Below are 21,334 nucleotides of genomic sequence, written 5' to 3'. Positions count from 1 at the left end.
ATAATGTATGCTATGATATGTACACGCCCAGATGTTTTGTACGCACTCAGTGCTACGAGCAGATACCAGTCAGACCCAGGAGAGGAACAATGGACTGCTGCCAAAAGTATTCTGAAGTACCTGAAAAGGCACCAAGATGATTTCCTGGTCTATGGTGGAGATGATGAATTAATTGTTAAAGGCTATACAGACGCAAGTTTCCAAACCGACAAAGATGATTACATAACACAGTCTGGGTTTGTCTGCTGCCTCAACGCGGGTGTACTAAGCTGGAAAAGTGCTAAGAAAAGCACCATTGCGGATTCTACAACTGAAGCGGAGTGCATTGCTGCGCATGAAGCAGCAAAGGAAGCGATTTGGCTAAGGAAGTTTATAAATGAGCTTGGTGTAGTCCCCTCCATTAAAGGACCAATAGCTCTGTATTGTGATAATAATGGAGCTATTGCACAGGCAAAGGAGCCTAGACACCACCAGAGAGTCAAGCATGTACTTCGTAGATTACACCTTCTACGAGAGTTCGTTGAAAGAAAAGAAGTAAAGATAAGCAAGATTGGAATTAAGGACAACATCTCAGATCCAGTAACTAAACCTCTGCCGCAAGCGAAGCACAACTCTCACACTACAGCTATGGGAATCAAGCATATTGGAGAATGGCTTTGATGTCCTTATTTAATGTTTTAAAGTTTTAGAGTTTAATATTTGCAAAACGTTATTGGTTAACCATTTACATTATTGAATAGAATTCATTTTTCCATTTAATTTGTGGTTTATTAAATGATGAGTCCCTTCAATTTGAGGATATATTCAAGATAGACTGTCAGGACCAGTCCTGTGACTATGAAATGTCTATCAAGTGAACTTGAAAGTCAAAATTTGAAAATGGTCCCTGGTCGGAGTTTTCTATAAAGATGGACTCATAGAAAACGTTAGACGACTGGAATGCAAGATGACTAGTAGTTCGGTTTCTTGAACTATGTGGACATGGCAATGTCGCAATCATTTGCATAGATACTTACTTTGGGAAGACTAGTATCGGATAGACCTATGAAACTTTACTGTAACAGATGAAAATCTGTCATAAGTAAATTTCATTAAAATTATTAGACATTATTCCTCAATACCTGAGTGATTTGAGATTACTTGTTTGAGAACTGGTTACTTTACGTTGGCAACGGTCACACCATAAAAGGAGGCTATAAAGGCAACGCTCAGGTAATCACCTATCAAACGAAGTCTAATCACAAGATCACAAGATTGGGATTGTCCTCCCATAAATCGGGATGAGATGCTGAAAGTTGTACAAGGCCACGCGGAGAGCTAGAAACTGTAAAATGCATGGTCGTGCTCAGATGAATCATAGGCTATGATTATCTGTTTATTTGATCTGTTGAACTCTGAAACCGAGAAACACCTCTGGACACAATAAGGATGACAACTCTTACCTTATGTTCAAGAGCAAGCATCAAGCGACGAAGGAATTAGGAAATGCACACTTGTTCCTAAGGACAAGTGGGAGACTGAAGGAAATAATGCCCTTGGTCCAAGTATGCATTTAATGCTAAGTCTAATAAATGCGGTTCAGTATTAATTATACAAGTTAATAATTCAGTGAGATCAAGTGAACTATATGCCTAACTAGAGGCCGCTTCAGTTCAAGTGGAATTAATAATATTAAATCCACAGCTTACTCTTGACTGAACCCGTAGGATCACACAAATAGCACATGAACGGATCAAGTATTTAACTGAATTAAATACTCCATTTATGGATATTCGGAATCGACGGATTTCGGTTCCAGTGGGAGCTGAAATCGTCAAAAGGAAAATTATGAATACTCCGGAAACGATGATATTGCGGGAAATGGAAATATGGATCGTATCGGAAATATAAATATTATCCAAGTCGTAGATGTTGCCGAAAACGGAAACATGGTGCGTATAGGAAAATATTATCGGAAATGGAAATATTGTCGGAATCGGAAATATTGCCGGAAACGGAAATATTGTCAGAATCGGAAATATTATCGGAATCGGAAAATAATTCTGCAATCGGAAATAAAGATTTGTTCGAAACGGAAATTAATTCCGGAATCGGAAATATTAAATATTGTTCGAATCGGAAATATTGCCGGAAACGGAAATATTGTCAGAATCGGAAATATTATCGGAATTGGAAAATAATTCCACAATCGGAAATATTGGTCCGAGCCGAGCACCAGCTCCCCTTGTGGGCTGCGTGGTGCGAGGCTTCGTACGACCAAGTCCTTGGTCGTTTAGGATTGCTTGCTTAATATCGTTTTCCTAATTCTACTCGAATTGAATTTTTTTGTTAAATCTGAAACACTTAGGTGTTTGATTAAACATTAAATTCTAATGATTTAATTCAACTAGAATCCTAATGGAATTAGTTATTGAAATCCTAGTAGAATTCTAATTCCGTTATTTCCACCCTATAAATACATGGTTCATAATCACAATTTTCACAATAATTCAATAAGTATTCACATAGATTAAGTTCAAGTAAGAATTTAATAATTTGCCTAAATTAATAATTAAGCTTTCTGAATAAACATAATACCTTAGAGAATATCCTAGTTGGTTGAATCTAAGGCGAATCCGAACGTGTTGTGGACTATCTACGGAGGGGCGACATTTGGAGTCCTAAACTTGTTCTTGTTCGGTTCGGGAGCAGCTAGGGAAGACACGCATTACATTGTATGTATCCTAATTATGCTAATTGACTATGTGGCAATTAATTTGGATTCCTGGCTTTTTGGTTTTTCCGCATGAAATATATTGTTTATATTTGTCATAACCTAACATACCTACACATACGGTGACTAACATGAGTATACCCTTCATATGTGGTTACTAAAATAGTGAAACAAGGTACAAATAAACTTGGCTCGTAACATGCTAGACTTTACGTATAATTGCATAAATAATTCCTTGCATGGGAATGAAACCATACATGCATAACATACGTGGACAACATGCTTTTTATTTAAATTCAACAAACATAACCAATTATAACATGCTTGTTCACTTCAATTCAACAAGCATAATTAATATCCAAAACATGCTTGCTCACACAATCAAACATGAATCCCTAATATTCCAAGTAACATGAATCACAATATAAAATCACCACATAAATTCACATGAAAATAAGGTGGTCACCCTAGACTCGTACGTACCTTGAATACCTAAGTACGGGGGCCACTTTGTGATTCTACCCATTAAATTCGAAATCTCCTCCTATCATTAAAACAATAAAACTTAATTATTATCCATGTTCATTAAGTTTTCATCGACTTTATTTAATTTTAAAACGCTTGAATTAATTAAAAACTAATCGTTAATCATTAAAATAATAATTCTAATTAATCTTTTAAAACCCTAGCATGAAATTTAATAATTTCATGATTTAATTAATTTCATGCTTAAAACCATTAAAAATTGACACTTAAATACTTTTAATGAATCTGAAAATTATAATTGTTACCATAATTATAATTGTCATTTAATTATGTTAATAAATTAATTAATCATAAGGTTTAAACCAAAACCCTAACCCTGAATCATCATAAATCATTAATACCCATAAAAATTAAAACTTTTCATAATAAATCAAATCTGAAAATTAATATCCTTCAAATAAAAATGGTCATCAACATTCTAATCATCAAAATCCTCAACTTTGGTCTTCATAACCAATCCCAGCATAATAATCAATCAAAATCCATTATTAATCATAATTTAAAACATAATTTAAAATAGAGAAGATTAGGAAGAAGAGGAATTATACCAAGCCGACCTAAAGCACGGCACGACCACGAAGAGTGTAACCGGGCACAAAAAGGAGACAAAAAGGGAAGGGGGTGCGCACGCACAGCAGCACGATACGGCTGTTGTTGTGTTATTCAGTGCATTTGGTGCGCGAGCAGGGGAAGCAACAACACGGTGCGCGCGAGCAGGGGAAGCAACAACACGGTGCGCACGAGCAGGGGAAGCAACAACGGGCGCCGGGCGCTGGCTCGCGTGAGTGTGTGGCGACGAGGGAGCAACACGCAGAGAAGGCGCTGACTATGCTTGCTAAGGCTGGTGCACGAAGGGAAGATTGAATAGGGAAGGGGGTGTCGTGGATAGGAAGAAAAAGAGAGGAGAGAGATTATGAAGGTTTGTAAAATAATCAAGTGGGGGTTTGTGAGGTATTAAGGGGTATTTATAAGTTTTGTATCCCCTTGATGGGTTAGGTTTTAGAAGACTCCTTTCGGGCTTCATCAGGTCAAGATCGGGCTTGCTTTAGTTTGTTTGGGCTAGAATTGAATATGTTATTGAATTATTCACTTGGGCACCTTATAGAAATTAGATCAGGCTTTAGAATAATTCAAATCGTTTTACTTTCAAAACCCAAATAAATTCCCAACTTGAAATTTAAATTCAATTCGGAAATAATTAAAATAATATATATTTCTAATTAATAAAATACATTTAAATAACTATTTAATTGTGATTTAAATTCACAAAATTATAAAAATGCTTTATAAATATAATAAAATATATTTATAATTACTTAAAAATACTGAGGTATTACCGTTACTCTAATGTTTCACTAGGGTTACTTTTGTATGTCAATAGTGTTACCTTTAATTAATAGACACAATATTACTTAGTTTTACTTCTATTTGTAATTATTCCTTCTACTTATATTTTTAATTCCTTTATAGTTTTAGAAGAGTTACTTTTAATCTAATTACTTAGCCACCTGTTAATGGGGTTAATTTTAAACAATAGATATGGTTACTACTAGTATTACTAAGGGTTACTTCTATTTGGAATTTCAATTAATTTTATAGTTTTAGAGGAATTACTTTTAATCAAGCTACTTATTCACTTAAAACATTACTCAGTAGATAGGATGGTACTTAAATATTTTACTAGGGTTACTTCTTGTATGTTAATGGTGTTACTTTTAAATATTACTAGATTAGGTCCCGTGCACGTACATATTTTGATCATTTTTTCACAAAATATTTAACTCGATATTTTCCAATCTACTGCGTAGTTATAACATTTTTAACATACTCGTTTAAATTTATTCATATAATACGCATATTTGAAATGCTAATATGGTAATCTGACCAAAATATTGAGTGATGTATTTTGCATTATTAATATAGCAATTTGACTAAAATATTATTACTTTAGAATAATTATTATTACGTCGTATCTATTATTGCCATAATTTATAAAATAAATTTTGTTTCCATGCATAAATACAGAGTAGTTTATAAAAAAGGTAGAGAATAAAATAGAATAAAACATATACACTTTTTTTGGGAAAGTGATTTTTGGCGGGAGCACCAGGAATTGACATGTGTCATTCCTGGTGTCTGTTTTAGTATATAGTAATCAATGCACAATTACTACTAATAGTAATAAGAGTTATATTTTGTATGTTAATGGTGTTACTTTAAATATTACCCACAATTATTACTAAGGGATATTTTTTTTGTATGTTAATGGTGTTACTTTAAATACTAGGAACAATTGTTATTAATATACTAAAGGTTATTTTTTTATTTTCATGGTTTGTTTTTTAAATATTAGGCATAAATAAAAATAAAAAGTATTTCTGGCCCAAATAAAAAAAAATTAAAAAGAAGAAAAAGAAGCAACATCAGGAATCAAATACACAGCCTACGATGGATTGAGAACTACATTTAAGCATTTGTACCATAAATCCTCCTTCTGTTTATGTGATCTAACACTTCACGTTTTTTATATAGCTTTTGTTAGTCTCGGGACGCGTGGTGTGTTGACTAATATGAACACGTTTATGTAAGACGAAAGAATTATTTTTATTGTAATTGCTTACTTCTATTTACAATTTCAGTTACAACTACTTATTCACTTTAAATGTTAGGATGTCGCTTTAATATTTTACAGGATTACATTTATATTTTATATGTTAATAGTGTTATTTTTAAACAACAAGCACAAACATTACTAATATTACTAAGGGTTATTAATTCATTTCAGTTACTATTATTGTTTTAGAGGAGTTACTCTTAATCAAGCTATTTATTTTACTAAAAAAAAAATATTTATTCACGTGGGAAAACAATAACAAAGGGAAAAAAATGTTCATGTCCATCATCAAACCCGCAAAATTCCATCCCATGCCCAATAGACCTCAGCAATCGATGGAACCACTGCTCCAACAAAAACTTGGTGTTGTTAATATTCCCAACTCGTGAAGATATCTTTGGTCCTGTTCCAGAAAACCCTAATCAGCATCTGAATCATAATTTGAAGTTCGGTTACTACGGATATATTTCGGAAGACTCAATTCCATTTTCAGAAATAGAGTCATGGTCTCAAGTGTGGGAAAATCTAAACATTTCTGATTCTCCAAAGTCGCCTCTCTTGTATCCTGAATCTCATTCCTTACTTCAATCAGGTTCTTCCAGTACTTACTATTCACCTCAAAGGGATATCCCAAGGGAGGAATTTGAAAATCTTAGGATATTCAATGCTATTATGGAAGATCAAATCCATGGGATTGAAGAAGTAAATAAAGAAGCTGATAGGGAGAGAGTTTCCAAGCTGAAGTTTGTTCAGGATTCAGTTCTGGGTGAAGAAATGCAAGGAAACAAAACAGGCAGGAGTAATGATGAAGGCAAGAAGAAAGTGCGTGAATACATGAAGTTGAAGAAGTATTTTCCAGAAGGGAGATTGAACCCAGCTGATTGGAAGGTAAGCCGTTCAATTCAAATTCGTGAGCCAGTTCAAGAGGACATTGTGGAAAAAGGGAAGATTGGCTGGCCAATAAAGAAGAGGCCAGCTGAAGAGTCTTCTAAATTTGCAAAGGTAAGTGTGGATTTAAAAAGGTGTAAGAGTAGTGTATCAACTGGAGTGGAAATTCCTTCATACGAACAAGTGATGAATGATTTTGTCAAGGCAGTATATGAAGGGAATTTTGTGATAGACAGAGGTGATCGAGGTTCATCTATGAACAAAGGTTTAGGTTCCACTGAGAATGAGGTATCAGTTTCTGCTTCTTTGTCAATTAATGGCTTTGAGGTTGAGCCTGATCAACCTCAAAGGGCCCAATGAAGATAATGGCATGGAATTGTAGGGTTTGAACTCATCGGATGAACCTACAATTCCATTTTTGCTCTGGACCATCCGAAAATTTTCAGTTAATGTGGTTTTTCTGATGGAATCGAAGGCTAATAGTGAAGTTGTAAGTAAAGTTGCTAGAATGCTTAATTTCGGCAAATATGATTATGTAGAAGCACCTGATTATGTGGGTGGCTTAGCGATTTTTTGGTGCCCTTTTGTGAAGATGTCAGTAGTCAAAAGGACCACTAATTATATATTTTGTAAAGTGGCAGATGTAATGGGGAATATGTTATATGAATGGGAATTGCTTTTGGTTTATGGTTCTGTTAGGTTATGATACATATGATATTACATAAATCATGCGGAAACAACCATTAACCCAGGAATACATATTATTTACACATAATTATATAGCATAATTTAGATGCATACTCTTTGTTGCGTGCCCTCCCTAGCTGCGCCCGAACCGAACAAGAACAAGTCTTTAGGACTCCAAGTGTCGTCCCTCCGTAGATAGTCCACAGCACGTCCGGATCCGCCTTAAGATTGACCAACTAGAATCGCCCTTAAGGTACTAGAATTTTCGGCACTTTTGAGCAAGATGTGTGACTGAATTTTTCTCTCAAAAACTCACTTTGAATACTTTAAAACTCGTTATAAATTGTGAACCCAGGCCACATATTTATAGGGGTATGGAAAGAGAATTGGAATCCTATTAGGATACGAATTAATTAAACTTAGAATCCTACAAGAACTCTAATTAATTAATTTATCAAATAGAATTAGGAATTTAATCATTAACCGAACTCTGCACGTTTTAGGAATCGTGCATGAACACAAACACTTACGCACACACACACGGCAGCCACGATGGGCCGCCCATGCGCGTGCGTGCGAGCAGCAGCCCACGCAGCGAGGCCTACGCGAGCTACAAGCCCACGCAAGCACCTGCGCGCGCTGCGCGCGCTGTGCGCGCTGCCACGGCCTGTTGGGCCTGGCCTTGCGCTGGGCCTGGCGTGGCCTTGGCTGTTCGTGTGGCGCGCTTGGCTTGCTGGGCGATGGCCTGGCTTCGTGCTGGGCCCTCGTCCGGCAGGCCTCGTCCGATGCTTATTCGTACGATATGCTTCCGATTAAATTTCCGATTCCGGAATTCATTTCCGATACGAACAATATTTAACATTTCCGATTCCGGAATTAATTTCCGTTTCGAACAAATATTTAATATTTCCGTTTCCGGAATTATTTTCCGATTCTGATAATATTTCCGATTCTGACAATATTTCCGTTTCCGGCAATATTTCCGATTCTGGCAATATTTCCATTTCCGATAATATTTTCCGATACGTACCATGTTTCCGTTTCCGGCAACATCTACGACTTGGATAATATTTATATTTCCGATACGATCCATATTTCCGTTTCCGGCAATATCATCGTTTCCGGAGTATTCATTTCTTGCTTGTGACGATCTCAGCTCCCACTGAAACCAAGATCCGTCGATTCCGAATATTCATAGATGGAGTATTTAATGCTATTAAATACTTGATCCGTTTACGTACTATTTGTGTGACCCTACGGGTTCAGTCAAGAGTAAGCTGTGGATTAATATCATTAATTTCACTTGAACTGAAGCGGCCTCTAGCTAGGCTTTCAGCTCACTTGATCTCACTGAATTATTAACTTGTTAATTAATACTGAACCGCATTTATTAGACTTAACATAGAATGCATACTTGGACCAAGGGCATTATTTCCTTCAGGTTCGCCTTATATTAAAAATAGGGAGGAAGTTTGGAAGTCAGTAGATGAGCTATTGAATACATATTGGGGTAAAATGTTGCTAATAGGGGATTTTAATCAGGTGTAATATCATAACAAAAAACTGGGTGGGTCAAGGAGTATACCTAGAAAGGAAATGTTTATGTATTGGAGACAAAGATGGCAACTAGTTGATGTTCCATTCCATGGAGTAAATTATACCTGGTGTAATAACAGAATAGGGGAGGGGTGTATATATGAAAGGCTAGATAGAGGTTATGCTACGGATGAATGGTGTCAAATTTTCCCAGAAGCTAGTATTCTAAATTTGCCAATTTTAGTCTCAGATCACTCCCCTATTATCCTTGATATCATTAATGCAAGAAAGAAAAAGAGTAGAGTAAGAAAAATTGATAGTTGGTGCCTGGATATGGATCGCCTAAAAGAGATTGTGGCTTCTAGTTGGAAAAAAGAGATAGAAGGATCCCCTATGTACAAATGTTATAGAAAATTGTAGAAAATTAAATATGATATTTTTACATGGTGTAAGGAGTTTCAAATGGCTAATAACATAATATGGGATCATATAATGGACATTTGTGATAATATTCAAAAACAAATCAATGATCAAGACCAGCTTAACATCAATGAAGGCATAAAGCAAGAAAAAATGGTGAGAGAAGAATGTTTTGAGAAAGCTCTAGTTAAGCTGGCATATTGGAAACAAAGAGCTAAAGGAAAATGGGCTGCTCTAGGGATAGTAATACTGCCTTTTGTCTTTCGATGTGCAAAACAAAGAAAGATAATAAATGAAATCAGAATGATTCAAGATGATGATGGTAACTGGGTTTCAGAGTCAGAAGAGATCAAAAATGTTATTTGCAAGCATTTCAAATCTTTGTTTAAGCGGATGATATTTTGGTGAGCATTAGGGTTCTAGATGAGATAAGAAATTTGATTCCAAAACTAAATGAACAACAAATTATCAAGTTAAATGAAAATATTACTGAGTAGATGTTAGAACAGCAATATTTCAGATGGGGGGTATACCAACTATTTTTTATCAAAAATCATGGGAAATTGTTGGAAAGGAAATAACAGAAGCATTGTTACATTTTTTTCAGAACAGGTTACATACTCAGAGAATGGAATCAAACCTTAATAGATCTCATTCCAAAAATAGAGAGTCCGGAGAAAGCTTCTCAATTCCGTCCTATCAGCCTTTGCAATGTTATTTATAAGATAATTTCAAAATGCATTACAAATAGGTTGAAGGTTATTATGCAGGAAATTGTTGGACCCTTTCAAAATGCTTTTGTGCCTAAGAGGTATATGGGAGATAATTGTCTTCTTGCACATGAGATCATGACTTACATAAAAAGGAGAAGGAAAGGATTAGAGAGATTTGCGGTACTTAATATTGATATGAATCTCTATTATATAAACCAGCTCCTGAGGGCTTTTAAGTAAATTAACTTTTCGTGTCCACTTGCAAAAAGACAATAATACCCTCCCCCCGTTAAACAGTTAACAATTACAAAGCTGACTTATTTGGTAACATTCATAACATTCTGATTATCTATTATTTTTAAAAATCGATTAATTACTGATTTTAAAACTGAAAATCTATTTTGGGAAGGGAATATGTTTAAACGTCAATCAATCAGGAAATCAGGCAAGGAAGATAAAAAAAGAAAAGGAAAGAATCCTGTAATTCTGAAATCTTTCCCAATACAGAAAAGTCTGTGAATAAAGTCAAAATAAAAAGCAAATAAGGAAGTATCACCCATAAATCCAGCCACGAAAAATTGCTAAAACCCATAGCCAAGAAAATCACGCATAAACCCACAGCCAAGAAAACGCATATACCCACAGCTAAAAAAATAACGCATAAACCCAGCCAAGAACATAACACAAAACCCAGCCAAGAACATCACACAAAGACCCAGCTTTGAAAATCTTATTACAAATTATTACAATTGCCAAATTGAATCAAATTGACATTCGACTGAATTAAATCAAAATCAGTCTAAACCAAGAAAATTAAAACAAAAAATCTGCAGAAAATCAGTAATTCAGTATACGAGTTCCAAAAACTCCATCATTGTTCTTCAAGTCGCGCCGATACACGTAAGTAATATCTTCTCCTGATTCCTTGAAAGAAAATAAAAACAGAAACTTATTTCATAATAATTGTGATTTTTTATGCATAAACTGTTCTTTTTTAAAATTGTTGCTATGTAGATTGAATTTGTCTAACTTAAACAATGGCGTTTATTTGTTTTGCAGATTTCAAAATATTAAGGTATGCTCGACATCGTCTATAAAATATTCGTGAGTTTTTATTACGAGATCTTCAAATTCACATGTATGCAGGTTTAGAATTCATTTTAGGTTTTCCCTCAACCAACTATAAACTTTTAGCATAAGGTATGTTTTTGTTGAGTTTTATTCTTGGTTATATATTGAATTTTATAAGACATCTAAGATATAGTCTATTGTTTTTATTACATGTTGAGTTTTTATTACGAAAACAGCCTATTGTATCAACCTATTAAAGATGATTAATCGTAATATTGCATGTTTTATTCTTGGTTATGTATTGTTTTTTAAATGTCGTTAAAATAACAGTCCAAAATTGACTAAATTGGTTACTGAAAAAGGCTTACCCAGGCTGTGGAACATAAACAAGGCGACAGGTAAACCATAAATTTTGAGCCTGCAAAAGAACTCCAATGATTAAGAATCAAGCTTCAGACTTAAAAAATATAACAGAAGAAACATACAAGTACAATGGGGATTAGGAAATTTAACACATTCATCAATAACCATTAGAAGATAAAATCACAAAAGAAATCAAGAGCAAAAAATCACATTCATAACAGGAAAATAAAAAAAGGCATCGTTTAACATAGAAATGAAGAACAACTTTCAAAGATCGAAGGTTAGGTATTTATTAAGAACAAATCTCAACATTAGGTTATCACTATACAGAAATATGAAATCAGAACATTAAGATTCTCTGAATGCGATGCGTGCGAAATTACATAAACCTTAAAACAATTTTGTTACAACTAACATAAAGAGTGCAATGACCTAACAGAAATTTCACACTTCGTGTCTGGGTTGATAAAGAGTAGGATGATAATATCAACCCAGAAACTTCACAGTTTAAACTTTGCAGTTTAAAACTACTAATTGCATCATTAACTCACAATCCCAAATACTTCTACGCCAAATGCATGTATGGCTTACTGTCTCATTCAAGTAAAAGTTGTTAAAAAGAGATTGGTTAAATTGCAACTTAAAAGGTAAACGGTAACAAACTGATCTCGGTTCATGAGCAAATAACAAAGTTTGGCCAAATATGTGACCATTGAAAAGTTTGGACAAAACAAAATTTTTTCCACAAAAATCAAACCAAACATTAACCACATTGGGATTCACATCAGACTAACTACAAGCAGAACACCAACTTTCTTGCTCAAATTTGAACCACACACAAACCCCAGCAAAAAAAACAAAATTTCCACTAATAAACTCTTCAATTAGTGAAGCAACAATAAATTCTTGAACTAAACCCTAATATCCAAAAATTTCAACAAATTAAAACCAAAAAAGGTCTGGAAAAAAACCCAACATGCCAACATGCTTAACCTCACAAAATTAAAAATAAAGGTAATTAGATCATTCTGAAGCTAAATCGAGGTATGCATATACAAATCGACAAAGGTAAGGCAAACTTATTGGAGCAAAATCACTTGCTGAGCTGAGAAAAATCATATAAATCATGGAACAAAATGAATCATTGTACTATCAAAACCCGTACCATAAATAGAATTAAAGCAACAATCCAGAAGCAAAACCTACTGGATCATCCATTAAACACTGACTGAGCAAAACCATATGAATCATGGAAAATAGAATCATTTTAGAACCAAAAAATAGACATGAGCAAAATGAATACCATTTTAACGATTTCAGCAAAACCCGCAGCCTGCCCCCATAGCACTGCTTGCAGCAGCTGTCCCTCACTCCCCGCGCCTCGCCATTGCCTCGACTAGCGCCTCGCCCTTCGCCTCTGACCGTCTGACGCCCCGCCCAGCAAAACGTTTCAATGAGTTATCACATGCTAAACTTCACCAAACTCAAATCACACCAACAAGACAATAAATGAAAACCAAACAAAAAGATCGATTTGGAAATTTATAAGGAAATAAAACCATAAAATACAATATAATGAGCCAGAAATAAATTAAAAGTTGCAACTTAAACAAACTGAAACGAAAATGTTGCTCACCATTTCTGGGTAATCGGCGATTCAGCAAAGAGAATTTGGTTTTGACAAATTGTTGATTGTTGTTTAGTAATCGCCTAAACGCATCGCAAGCAAGACGCGAAAGAGGTGAGAGAGAGGAGGGAATAATCGACCATTTTAATTGCTCAGATATGAGGAAAGAGAAAGGAAATAAGAGGAGAGAGAAATGAGAGAGATGAACCAGAGAAACGGGAGGGGTTAATCGCCATTTTGAGTTCTAAGATCCGAGGAGAGAGAAAGGAAATACGAGGAGAGAGAAGTGAGAATGATGAACCAGAGAATGATTGAATGACAATACCCGTGAATCTTCTCTAAAAAACAATATTTTATCTTCCTTCAAAAAAAAAAATTAATATTTTATCTATTTTAAATTAATTACTTTCTTTTTAATCTATTAATCCATTTTAAATTAATACGAATTAATTTCTTTTTAATCTATTTAATCTATTAATACCAATTACTTTCTTTTTAGAGGAAAAGAAAAAAAAAACATTAAAGTAAAATAGTAAATCTATTTTAAATAAACACTTTTGTTTTAGCGGATAAGAAAAACAAAACCATCAAAATAAAATATTTAATCTATTTTAAATTAAAACTTTCGTTTTAGAGGCAAAAAAAGAACCATCAAAAAAAATATTTAATCTAATTTAAACTAAAACTTTCGTTTTAACGGAAAAGACAAAAAAAAGCATCAAAATAAAATATTTATTTTATTTTAAATTAAAACTTTCAATTTAGCGGAAAGAAAAACTCGATTTTAATCTAAGTAAAACCTTAAAATAATCTAATACTCTGACCACATAAATTTCTGAATTAATTAGCTCATGTTGTATTTAACATTAAAACATATTTTTCAACGTTCATGAAGCCTAATGGACGCACTCGGGTGATGGAAAAAGTATTAACTGTGCAATGCTTCGGAAAAAGTATTCATGGGTCATGGAAAAAATATTCTCATTCTTCGGAAACAAAGCTTTTCCTGGATGATACCTTCACCAACTGGAGATTTTAATCTAGAACTTTCTTATACTGTTACTCTGTTAGTTATGTGTTGCATATCGATTAGGTGGAGGAGTGCATATGGTTAAGCAAGTATATTGCGAGATACATATCTTTTTTTTTCATGTTTAATTACTTTATTTCAGTACGGAGATTTTATTTTTCATTGGGATATGTTAATTTGTAACAAAAATAATGTTAAATTTTTCAATAGCTTTAATTGGTCATACGATTTGATTTTTCGTCATGTAAGGCTACGAGTATTGTATGACCTCAATATCGCAAAATATGGACTTTGCGAATGATTTTTAGTGCCTAATATTTGTTAAATCCCGCACGCATCGCGTGCATAAAATACTAGTAAAGCATATGATAGGGTAAGTTGGGAATTTGTGGAATGGCTCTTGGATAGTATGCTTGTTCCTGCTAGATGTAGACACTGGATTATGCAGTGTATCACAACAGTTTCATACTCAATCATTATCAATGGTGAGCCAAGTGTGTCATTTAAGCCAAAGTGTGGTCTAAGACAAGGTGATCAAATTTCACCGTACTTATTCATTATAGTGATGGAGGTGCTGTAAAAGATGATGATAAAACTGGAAGAATCACAATGTGTTAAAGGGATCAAAATTTCAAGGTCAGCCCCTTCCATTTCTCATCTGTTTTTTGTTGATGCACTACAACAAAATAATCTTTTAATAGCGCTTTTTTCAATGAAAGACAGCACTTTTAAAACTCTGTTAATTAGCAGCGCTGTTAAAAGAATGACAGCACTTTTAAAAAGCGTTATTACTATTACATCATTTAGCAGCATTCAATATATAAGCGCTAATAAAGCTTCGGTATGGCGGAAAATTGTATAATTAATTTAATTTAAATTAATCAATAGCGTGTAACTATAAAGCGATGTTATTTAAGTGCAGTTTTTAATTTTTGTCGGGCTCTTTTTTAATCTTAATTATTAAATATGTGTAATAACATATAAAAACATTGTAGAGCCTACACAGGGTAATCAAATTGAATATATATAAGATCCTACTTCATTTCTATCATATCAAATAAAAGTCTCGATGTCTCATGCATAACTTAAAATCATATGTCCCTAAATACACAGTAGAATAAAAACACACTAGAAAAAAGAAAGAAGTATCCTTGTCATATAGTATTTCTTTTAATTTCAAACCAATAAAATAAAATTAAAACGTTCTAGAGAAATTCCAGTCGAAAAACATAATTAATCCACTACAATATTCACACGAGAAGAACATGACGCGTCCATTGAGCTCTGACTTCATCAATTTGTCCTTGATCATAATTTGAAACATTGCAATCATGAAAGTACTACAAAATGAGAAAATAACATAATTAGTGACAATGCACATAATAACTTCTAGGCTTAATTGATCAAAGAAAAATACATACATCTTCAAGTATTCGACTTTGCTTATGGTCGATGATCTCTTTCATGTATCTCATGACATAATATCCAGAATCCATGTCATTCTTTTACCAAGCACACTACACAAGCAAATTAAAATCAATTATTTATGAATACTTAGAAACAAATAAAAATTATAATAAACATAATCATAAGACATACTTGTATATGTATCCACTTAGTGCTCCCTTTTTTATATTCTTCAACAATCCTTTTTAACTTTGGAAACCAAAAAGTGCTCTGCAAAAAAAAAAAAAAAAATTTAAAAATAAAAATAAAAATTAAACACAGATAAGAAGCAGCTAAGCACATACTTGGTCAAGTCTCTCATAACAGAGAAAATGGAAAATTGTGTGCAGATTTGGCAAATACTGTAGTAAAATTTGAAATGCATAATGGAAAATGGAGGAATAATTACATAACTAGTGTCACTCATTCCATCTTTGCCAACGTGATATGTTCTGTGTATTATTTTAGAGCACATGTTACTCCTACTTAATTCAATTGTCTCTAAAACAAACATTCATGAATCACTGCTTAGCAAGAAGTTCCCCGGACGAGGAGAGGTGACTCACAAGGTCACAACTTAGTGAATATAGAATTTAACCTTACCTTTGAGAGCTAAGAGATGGAGTCCATAGATATAAAATTATACATAGCACTGCAAATGCCAGAATGTCCCAAAAGGAAGTGATAACTTAAGCACTCTGCTACCGCTCATTAAAAGGATATGTAGCCTTGAAATACACCTGTAGGAGGCAAATAAACCAGACTAAGTATACTCGGAGTAAGGCAATAGCCACCACCTAAAAAAGTGGCCTTTTTCTGCCCCGACTGTCTCCTAATAGGATCTGAAAGCTACTAGACCTTTTTTTACTTGGACCAACCAACAATCTATAGTTTTTAGCTTAATGGAATAAGGTAGAGCGAGAATAGAACTCACCAATAAAAATGAGTTACTAACTCAAACTTCTCCCGATGCTTGTTGGCCAAACTGCATGGCCAAAAGGACAAGTCAAAAAGAAATGTTAGCCAACACACGGGAAACACGGTAGTAAAAAGCATAGATATTTTTATCATAGATCACCCCTTCTATGACCCAAATTAAAATCTGATCAATGTTTCTCTATTTTTTTTCATGTGATAATTAAATAAAAAAGACATTCTAAATGACTCCTTTTAAGAGTATCAACTATTTTCTAGGAAAAACTCTAATTACTAAAGCTCCTGGCCATAAAAAATATCATTTCTCCTACAATGGCCATGTTTTACTCTTGACATCCCCCCGTGATTTCGTTTGAAGGCCCCTCTTCTTACGTGTATGCTGTACGAAATATGAAAACTAGTTAAGACTACTGCATCTTTCAAAGATTGCTCTACAACTTAAGTCTTTGTTCTCTTTCAAGTATTCTTCTTTTATTATTATCGTTTTGCTACTTGTAATCTTGTACTGCATCCAAGAAAGTATTACAAGGCTTAAAGTATTTTCTAGTACTATTATTAGTACGTATTCCACCTTTGGATTTCAATTTAGAAAAAACCATACCTCGCATACTATCCATGCAACTAAAGCAATCACTGAAACAACCAGTGCATTTGAGAACTTCCTGTAAATATCCAACTTTACAGAACTTCGGTTCACCTAAAAATAATATTTTAATCTAATAAGAAACCATAACATCTCAGCAAGGCTTTTGCTGACTTCTCTAGAAAAAGTAAGGCAAACAACCACAATATTAATAATCCCTCCGCTCCAAATATTTCCCTGTTGTGACTCACAAACTTCAAAGGTAGGCAAAACATTTTGAGGCAGAGGAGAATGTAGGTGGACAGGAACGAGCAGGATATGTTTGAAAATTACTAAACTTTAAGGTTTGGAATTAAATTAGTGTGCAAGTACCTTGACTGGCTATTCATATTAGTGCTTCCAGTAGCACCAGCAATGGACCCACGCTTCAAGTATGATGCCATCTCCTCTTTTGTAGCATTAGTCATCTATTCAAGAAAACCGAAAGGGAAAGGACATGGTTGCAGAATCAATAAGCTGGTAAAAGAACATACTATGTACCAAATTATAGTGACAGTGCTTGCTTCAGTTTCAGCTCCATAGATTCTGGCATTTCCAAAGTCTGAAATCTTAGGATTCAGGTCTGAAATTTGAATCCAACAGTTTTTGCTAGGCTTTAAGTATCGGTATCTGATTGTCAGTCGGGAATCCTTGTACAGATAAAGGACTCCATGAGCAATCCCATTGATGATGTCAAGTCGTTTTCTCCGGCTATGTCATCTGTGCACTGTTTAGTGGATCTGTAATCGCAACAGAAGAAGCAAATTAATCCCAAGCAACAATAATTAGATGGTTCATTCAAAAGACCATTCTCATTGTAGTACCATAAAGCCATGAATCTAAGCCGCCAGAAGACCTAAGTTCATAGATGATCAGCCTTTCAGCTCCCTCTACACAAAATCCCAATAGCCTGGCCAGATTCTTGTGTTAAAACCTCGTGATTAGAAGAATTTCATTTGTAAATTCATCCGTTCCTTGATTAGATGTATTAGAGAGCCGTTTGGAAGCAACTTTGGTTCCGTCTTGTAGGACACCCTATAAAGATTATACAGGTCAGTAATTAAGTTTCAAAGCTTTGGATTGTCAGATCATGAACATAAAGATTAACCTTAGATTTCTTTTAAATGCTTACCTTGAAGACAGGGTAAAAACCACCTTCTCCTAGCTTATGTTTCTCATAGAAGTTATAATTCTAGAAAAATCAAACAAGGGACCGTCCATTCGTCAAAAATCTGTAGTTTGCACATTATGAAGCTTCTATATAACCCGAATGAAGAAATATGTGGACAATAACCAAATCGATAATGTTACCTTGAAGGTTTCTTCTCAGTAAAAAGTAAAAAAAACACATGATCCTACAAGAACTTCTAGGACACAGGCTAACCCAATTGCAACAAATCGAGCTATCCACTGCTTCTTCCCTAGATCAGCAACAAAACAATCCCAGGAAAGAACAAATTATAGTTTCTTGATTATAGCCATGTAAAATTATACTTAGCTTTAAAAACACTTACCCTGACCTGCACGATCTTCTGATGTTTCCTTCAAATGAAGCGTAGAACTCGACAACTCGTACTAGGAAGCCTTCCACCTCGAAAAGTTGCTCAATCAACTTCCCTTGCCCAGTCCCCTTCTTCAGCGCCACCCTACTTCCCATCCTAAACCTAGGTGTTGCTACTAACACGATAGACTTAATGAATTTTCTAAAGACATAATACTAACAACAATATTTTCTCTTTCAATTGATAAAACCCAAATCCAATTCAACCCCTAAATAGAAAATTGTAAAACAAACCCAACAAAATCACAGAAGAAAAGGGGGAGATACCTGATAAAATTTATTGGAATCCTAAACCCATTTGAGCAAATCTTTGGCATATTTCAAGACGATTAAGAGTGATTCAAAGTCTTTGACTTGGTAATTCAACCACACGCAGCCGGGAAATATGTTCGCCAGATAATACGTCGCCGCGCAGAAATGTTCGCCGGAGAAGAATTGAAAATACGAAAAAAAAACTCTAGATTTGGATTGAAGGGAACTCTGTCATTTTGGATTTGGGAAAATGAACTCTTCAATCCTTAACTGTGGAAGTCGTGGTGGGAGAAGGAGGAAGATGGAGAACATGGGAAAGAAATTTGGGCGGTGCTGAACTGTTGATGGTTTTGGTTCTTTAACTTGGTTTTGCCTTTTTTTTTAACTTTTTTTTTTTGTAAGTTACTACAGCTACTATATTAATCACAACGTTTAAAGAAAAGCGCCATATTATAATATGGTGTAAATTAATATTGCTTCTTTAACAGCAATAAAAAATAAAGTGTTGTTATTTGATATAATTAATAGCGTTTTTTGATAAGCGCTATTAATTAGGCGCTATTAATTGATGTTTTTGTTGTATTGCTGATTCTCTATTTTGTTTTAAAGCAAACAAGACCTCGTGTGAAAAGATAAGGAGTACCATAGACTCTTTCTGTAGAATCTCGGGTGAAGCAATAAATTTTGATAAATCTAGTGTCATTTTCAGCCCAAACACACCAGATTCCGTAATACATGAGCTTAAACAAATCCTTGGTACTCCTTGTTCGTAAAAATTGGGAAAATACCTTGGGTGTGATGTGGAAATTGATGGAAGATCTTCGAAATCTTTTCAAACCCTAGTTGATAAAGTCCACAGGAAAACCCTATCGTGGAAGCATTTGAGTTTGTCTCAAGCAGGTACATTAATTCTTATCAATGGTATTCTGGCATCCCTTTCTTCAAATGTGTTAGCACTGTTTTATGTTCCAAAAAAGATAACTAATCAAATTAATTCAGCCCTAATGAGATATTGGTGGAAAGGCTCTGCTCATAATAAGAGTATTTTTTGGACAAAGCGTACTATGTTGGAACTCCCTAAGGGCTTAGGAGGGGTGGGTCTGCGTAATGTTGATACTTATAATAAAGCTTTCCTAGCTAAGCAAGATTTTAGAATTCATAATACCCCCATCATTATTAATCGCAAGGGTCATGAAAGCTGCTTATAAGAAATCTCCTGTTGAGTTGCATTAGATAAGGATATCCATTATAAAGCATCATGGGGTTTTAAAGGCTTATGAAAAAGTGTTCAAGAGATTAGTAAAGGTGTTGGAAGGGTTATACACAGGGGCAATGTAGATATTAGACATGAGAAGTGGCTCCCTTCAAGGAAAGTTTGCCTTAAGAATTAATGATGAAGTTGACAACAGATGTGGAATTGTCACGGTTAAAGATCTTTTTCATCCAAATGAAAGAAGGTGGAATTGTCATTTAATATGAATAACTTTTTCTCCTAATACAGCTAGAGAGATTCTGAGTATGCTGTTTCACAGGAGGATAAAGATGATCAATTTTGTTGGATGGCTAATAGAACGGGGCAACGTACTGTCAAATCCATGTATAACCAGCTGATCTTGGAGAAGAATTTAAATCAAAACATAGACAAAGAGGATAAGTTCTAAAAAAGATTATGGAAATGTGAAATGATTCCAAAGTGGAAAATGTTTGTTTGGAAGATTATGAATAGAGCCATCGCAATCAAAAGTAATTTATGTAAAAGAGGAATGATGATGGAAGCAAATTGTGTTTTATGCAAGGAGTCACAAGAGAATGATAACCACTTGTTTAGAGACTGCCCCATTTCTAGCCATACATGGAAAGCTTCCTCTTTGGGGATTAATGTTTATGCTAATCAGCATGTTGGTGTAAGAGAGTGGATTAAGAACTTTCTGAATCTTTTTTGGAAAGAAGACGGGTATAATAGCCCGCGTGTTATAATCTTTAAGGTTGTTTTATGGTCAATATGGTAACATAGAAATGAGATTGTCTTAAGAAATGTTGATCCTAATCCCAATGGTATTATGCATCTGATTTATAAGCATATAAAGCAAGCACGGGAGGTCGTTAAGATGAAACAATGGCCAGGAAGTAAATGGCATCGTCAAGAAGGAATGAATGTTATGTATGTAATCAAAGGCTCTCACAATCTGGGTTTTGCCAATCTTATTATTGCAGGATCATGGAAGAAAGTTAAGAAGAAGGATTACGGTGAAGCTACTATTGGGTGGAGCATTATGGAAAATAACAGATTGATTGTTCAAGATGGTTAG

The 21,334-nt window shown here is 34.4% G+C and overlaps 1 protein-coding gene and 1 long non-coding RNA gene across 7 annotated transcripts; one reads left to right on the top strand and one right to left on the bottom strand.

Annotated features, from left to right (window-relative positions):
- Positions 1-15,247: 15,247 nt before the first annotated feature.
- Positions 15,248-19,444, bottom strand: LOC110792465 (uncharacterized). 6 transcript variants are annotated; one of them, XR_008924626.1, is made up of 12 exons: positions 19,041-19,413; positions 18,727-18,886; positions 18,524-18,633; positions 18,345-18,404; positions 18,037-18,247; positions 17,546-17,952; positions 17,192-17,287; positions 16,589-16,639; positions 16,258-16,394; positions 15,808-15,885; positions 15,630-15,725; positions 15,249-15,548 (listed from the first exon to the last, which is right to left on the bottom strand). It is a non-coding gene; the product is annotated as an uncharacterized lncRNA (long non-coding RNA). The 6 variants fall into 6 exon arrangements; XR_008924628.1 differs by lacking the exon at positions 17,192-17,287 and having other exon boundaries at positions 15,250-15,548; positions 19,041-19,410; XR_008924629.1 differs by having other exon boundaries at positions 15,248-15,548; positions 16,589-17,952; positions 18,345-18,444; positions 19,041-19,444.
- Positions 19,445-20,788: 1,344 nt separating this feature from the next.
- On the top strand, positions 20,789-21,334 carry LOC130462909 (uncharacterized). The gene is made up of 2 exons (XM_056831890.1): positions 20,789-20,979; positions 21,040-21,334. Exons 1-2 carry the CDS (start codon positions 20,789-20,791, stop codon positions 21,332-21,334), a joined length of 486 nt encoding a protein of 161 aa, XP_056687868.1.

This window comes from Spinacia oleracea, chromosome 6 (assembly GCF_020520425.1).
Source record: "Spinacia oleracea cultivar Varoflay chromosome 6, BTI_SOV_V1, whole genome shotgun sequence".
Lineage (NCBI taxonomy): Eukaryota > Viridiplantae > Streptophyta > Magnoliopsida > Caryophyllales > Amaranthaceae > Spinacia > Spinacia oleracea.
The sequence above is the reverse complement of the archived record's forward strand: the minus strand, read 5'-3'. Positions and strand labels throughout refer to the sequence as shown.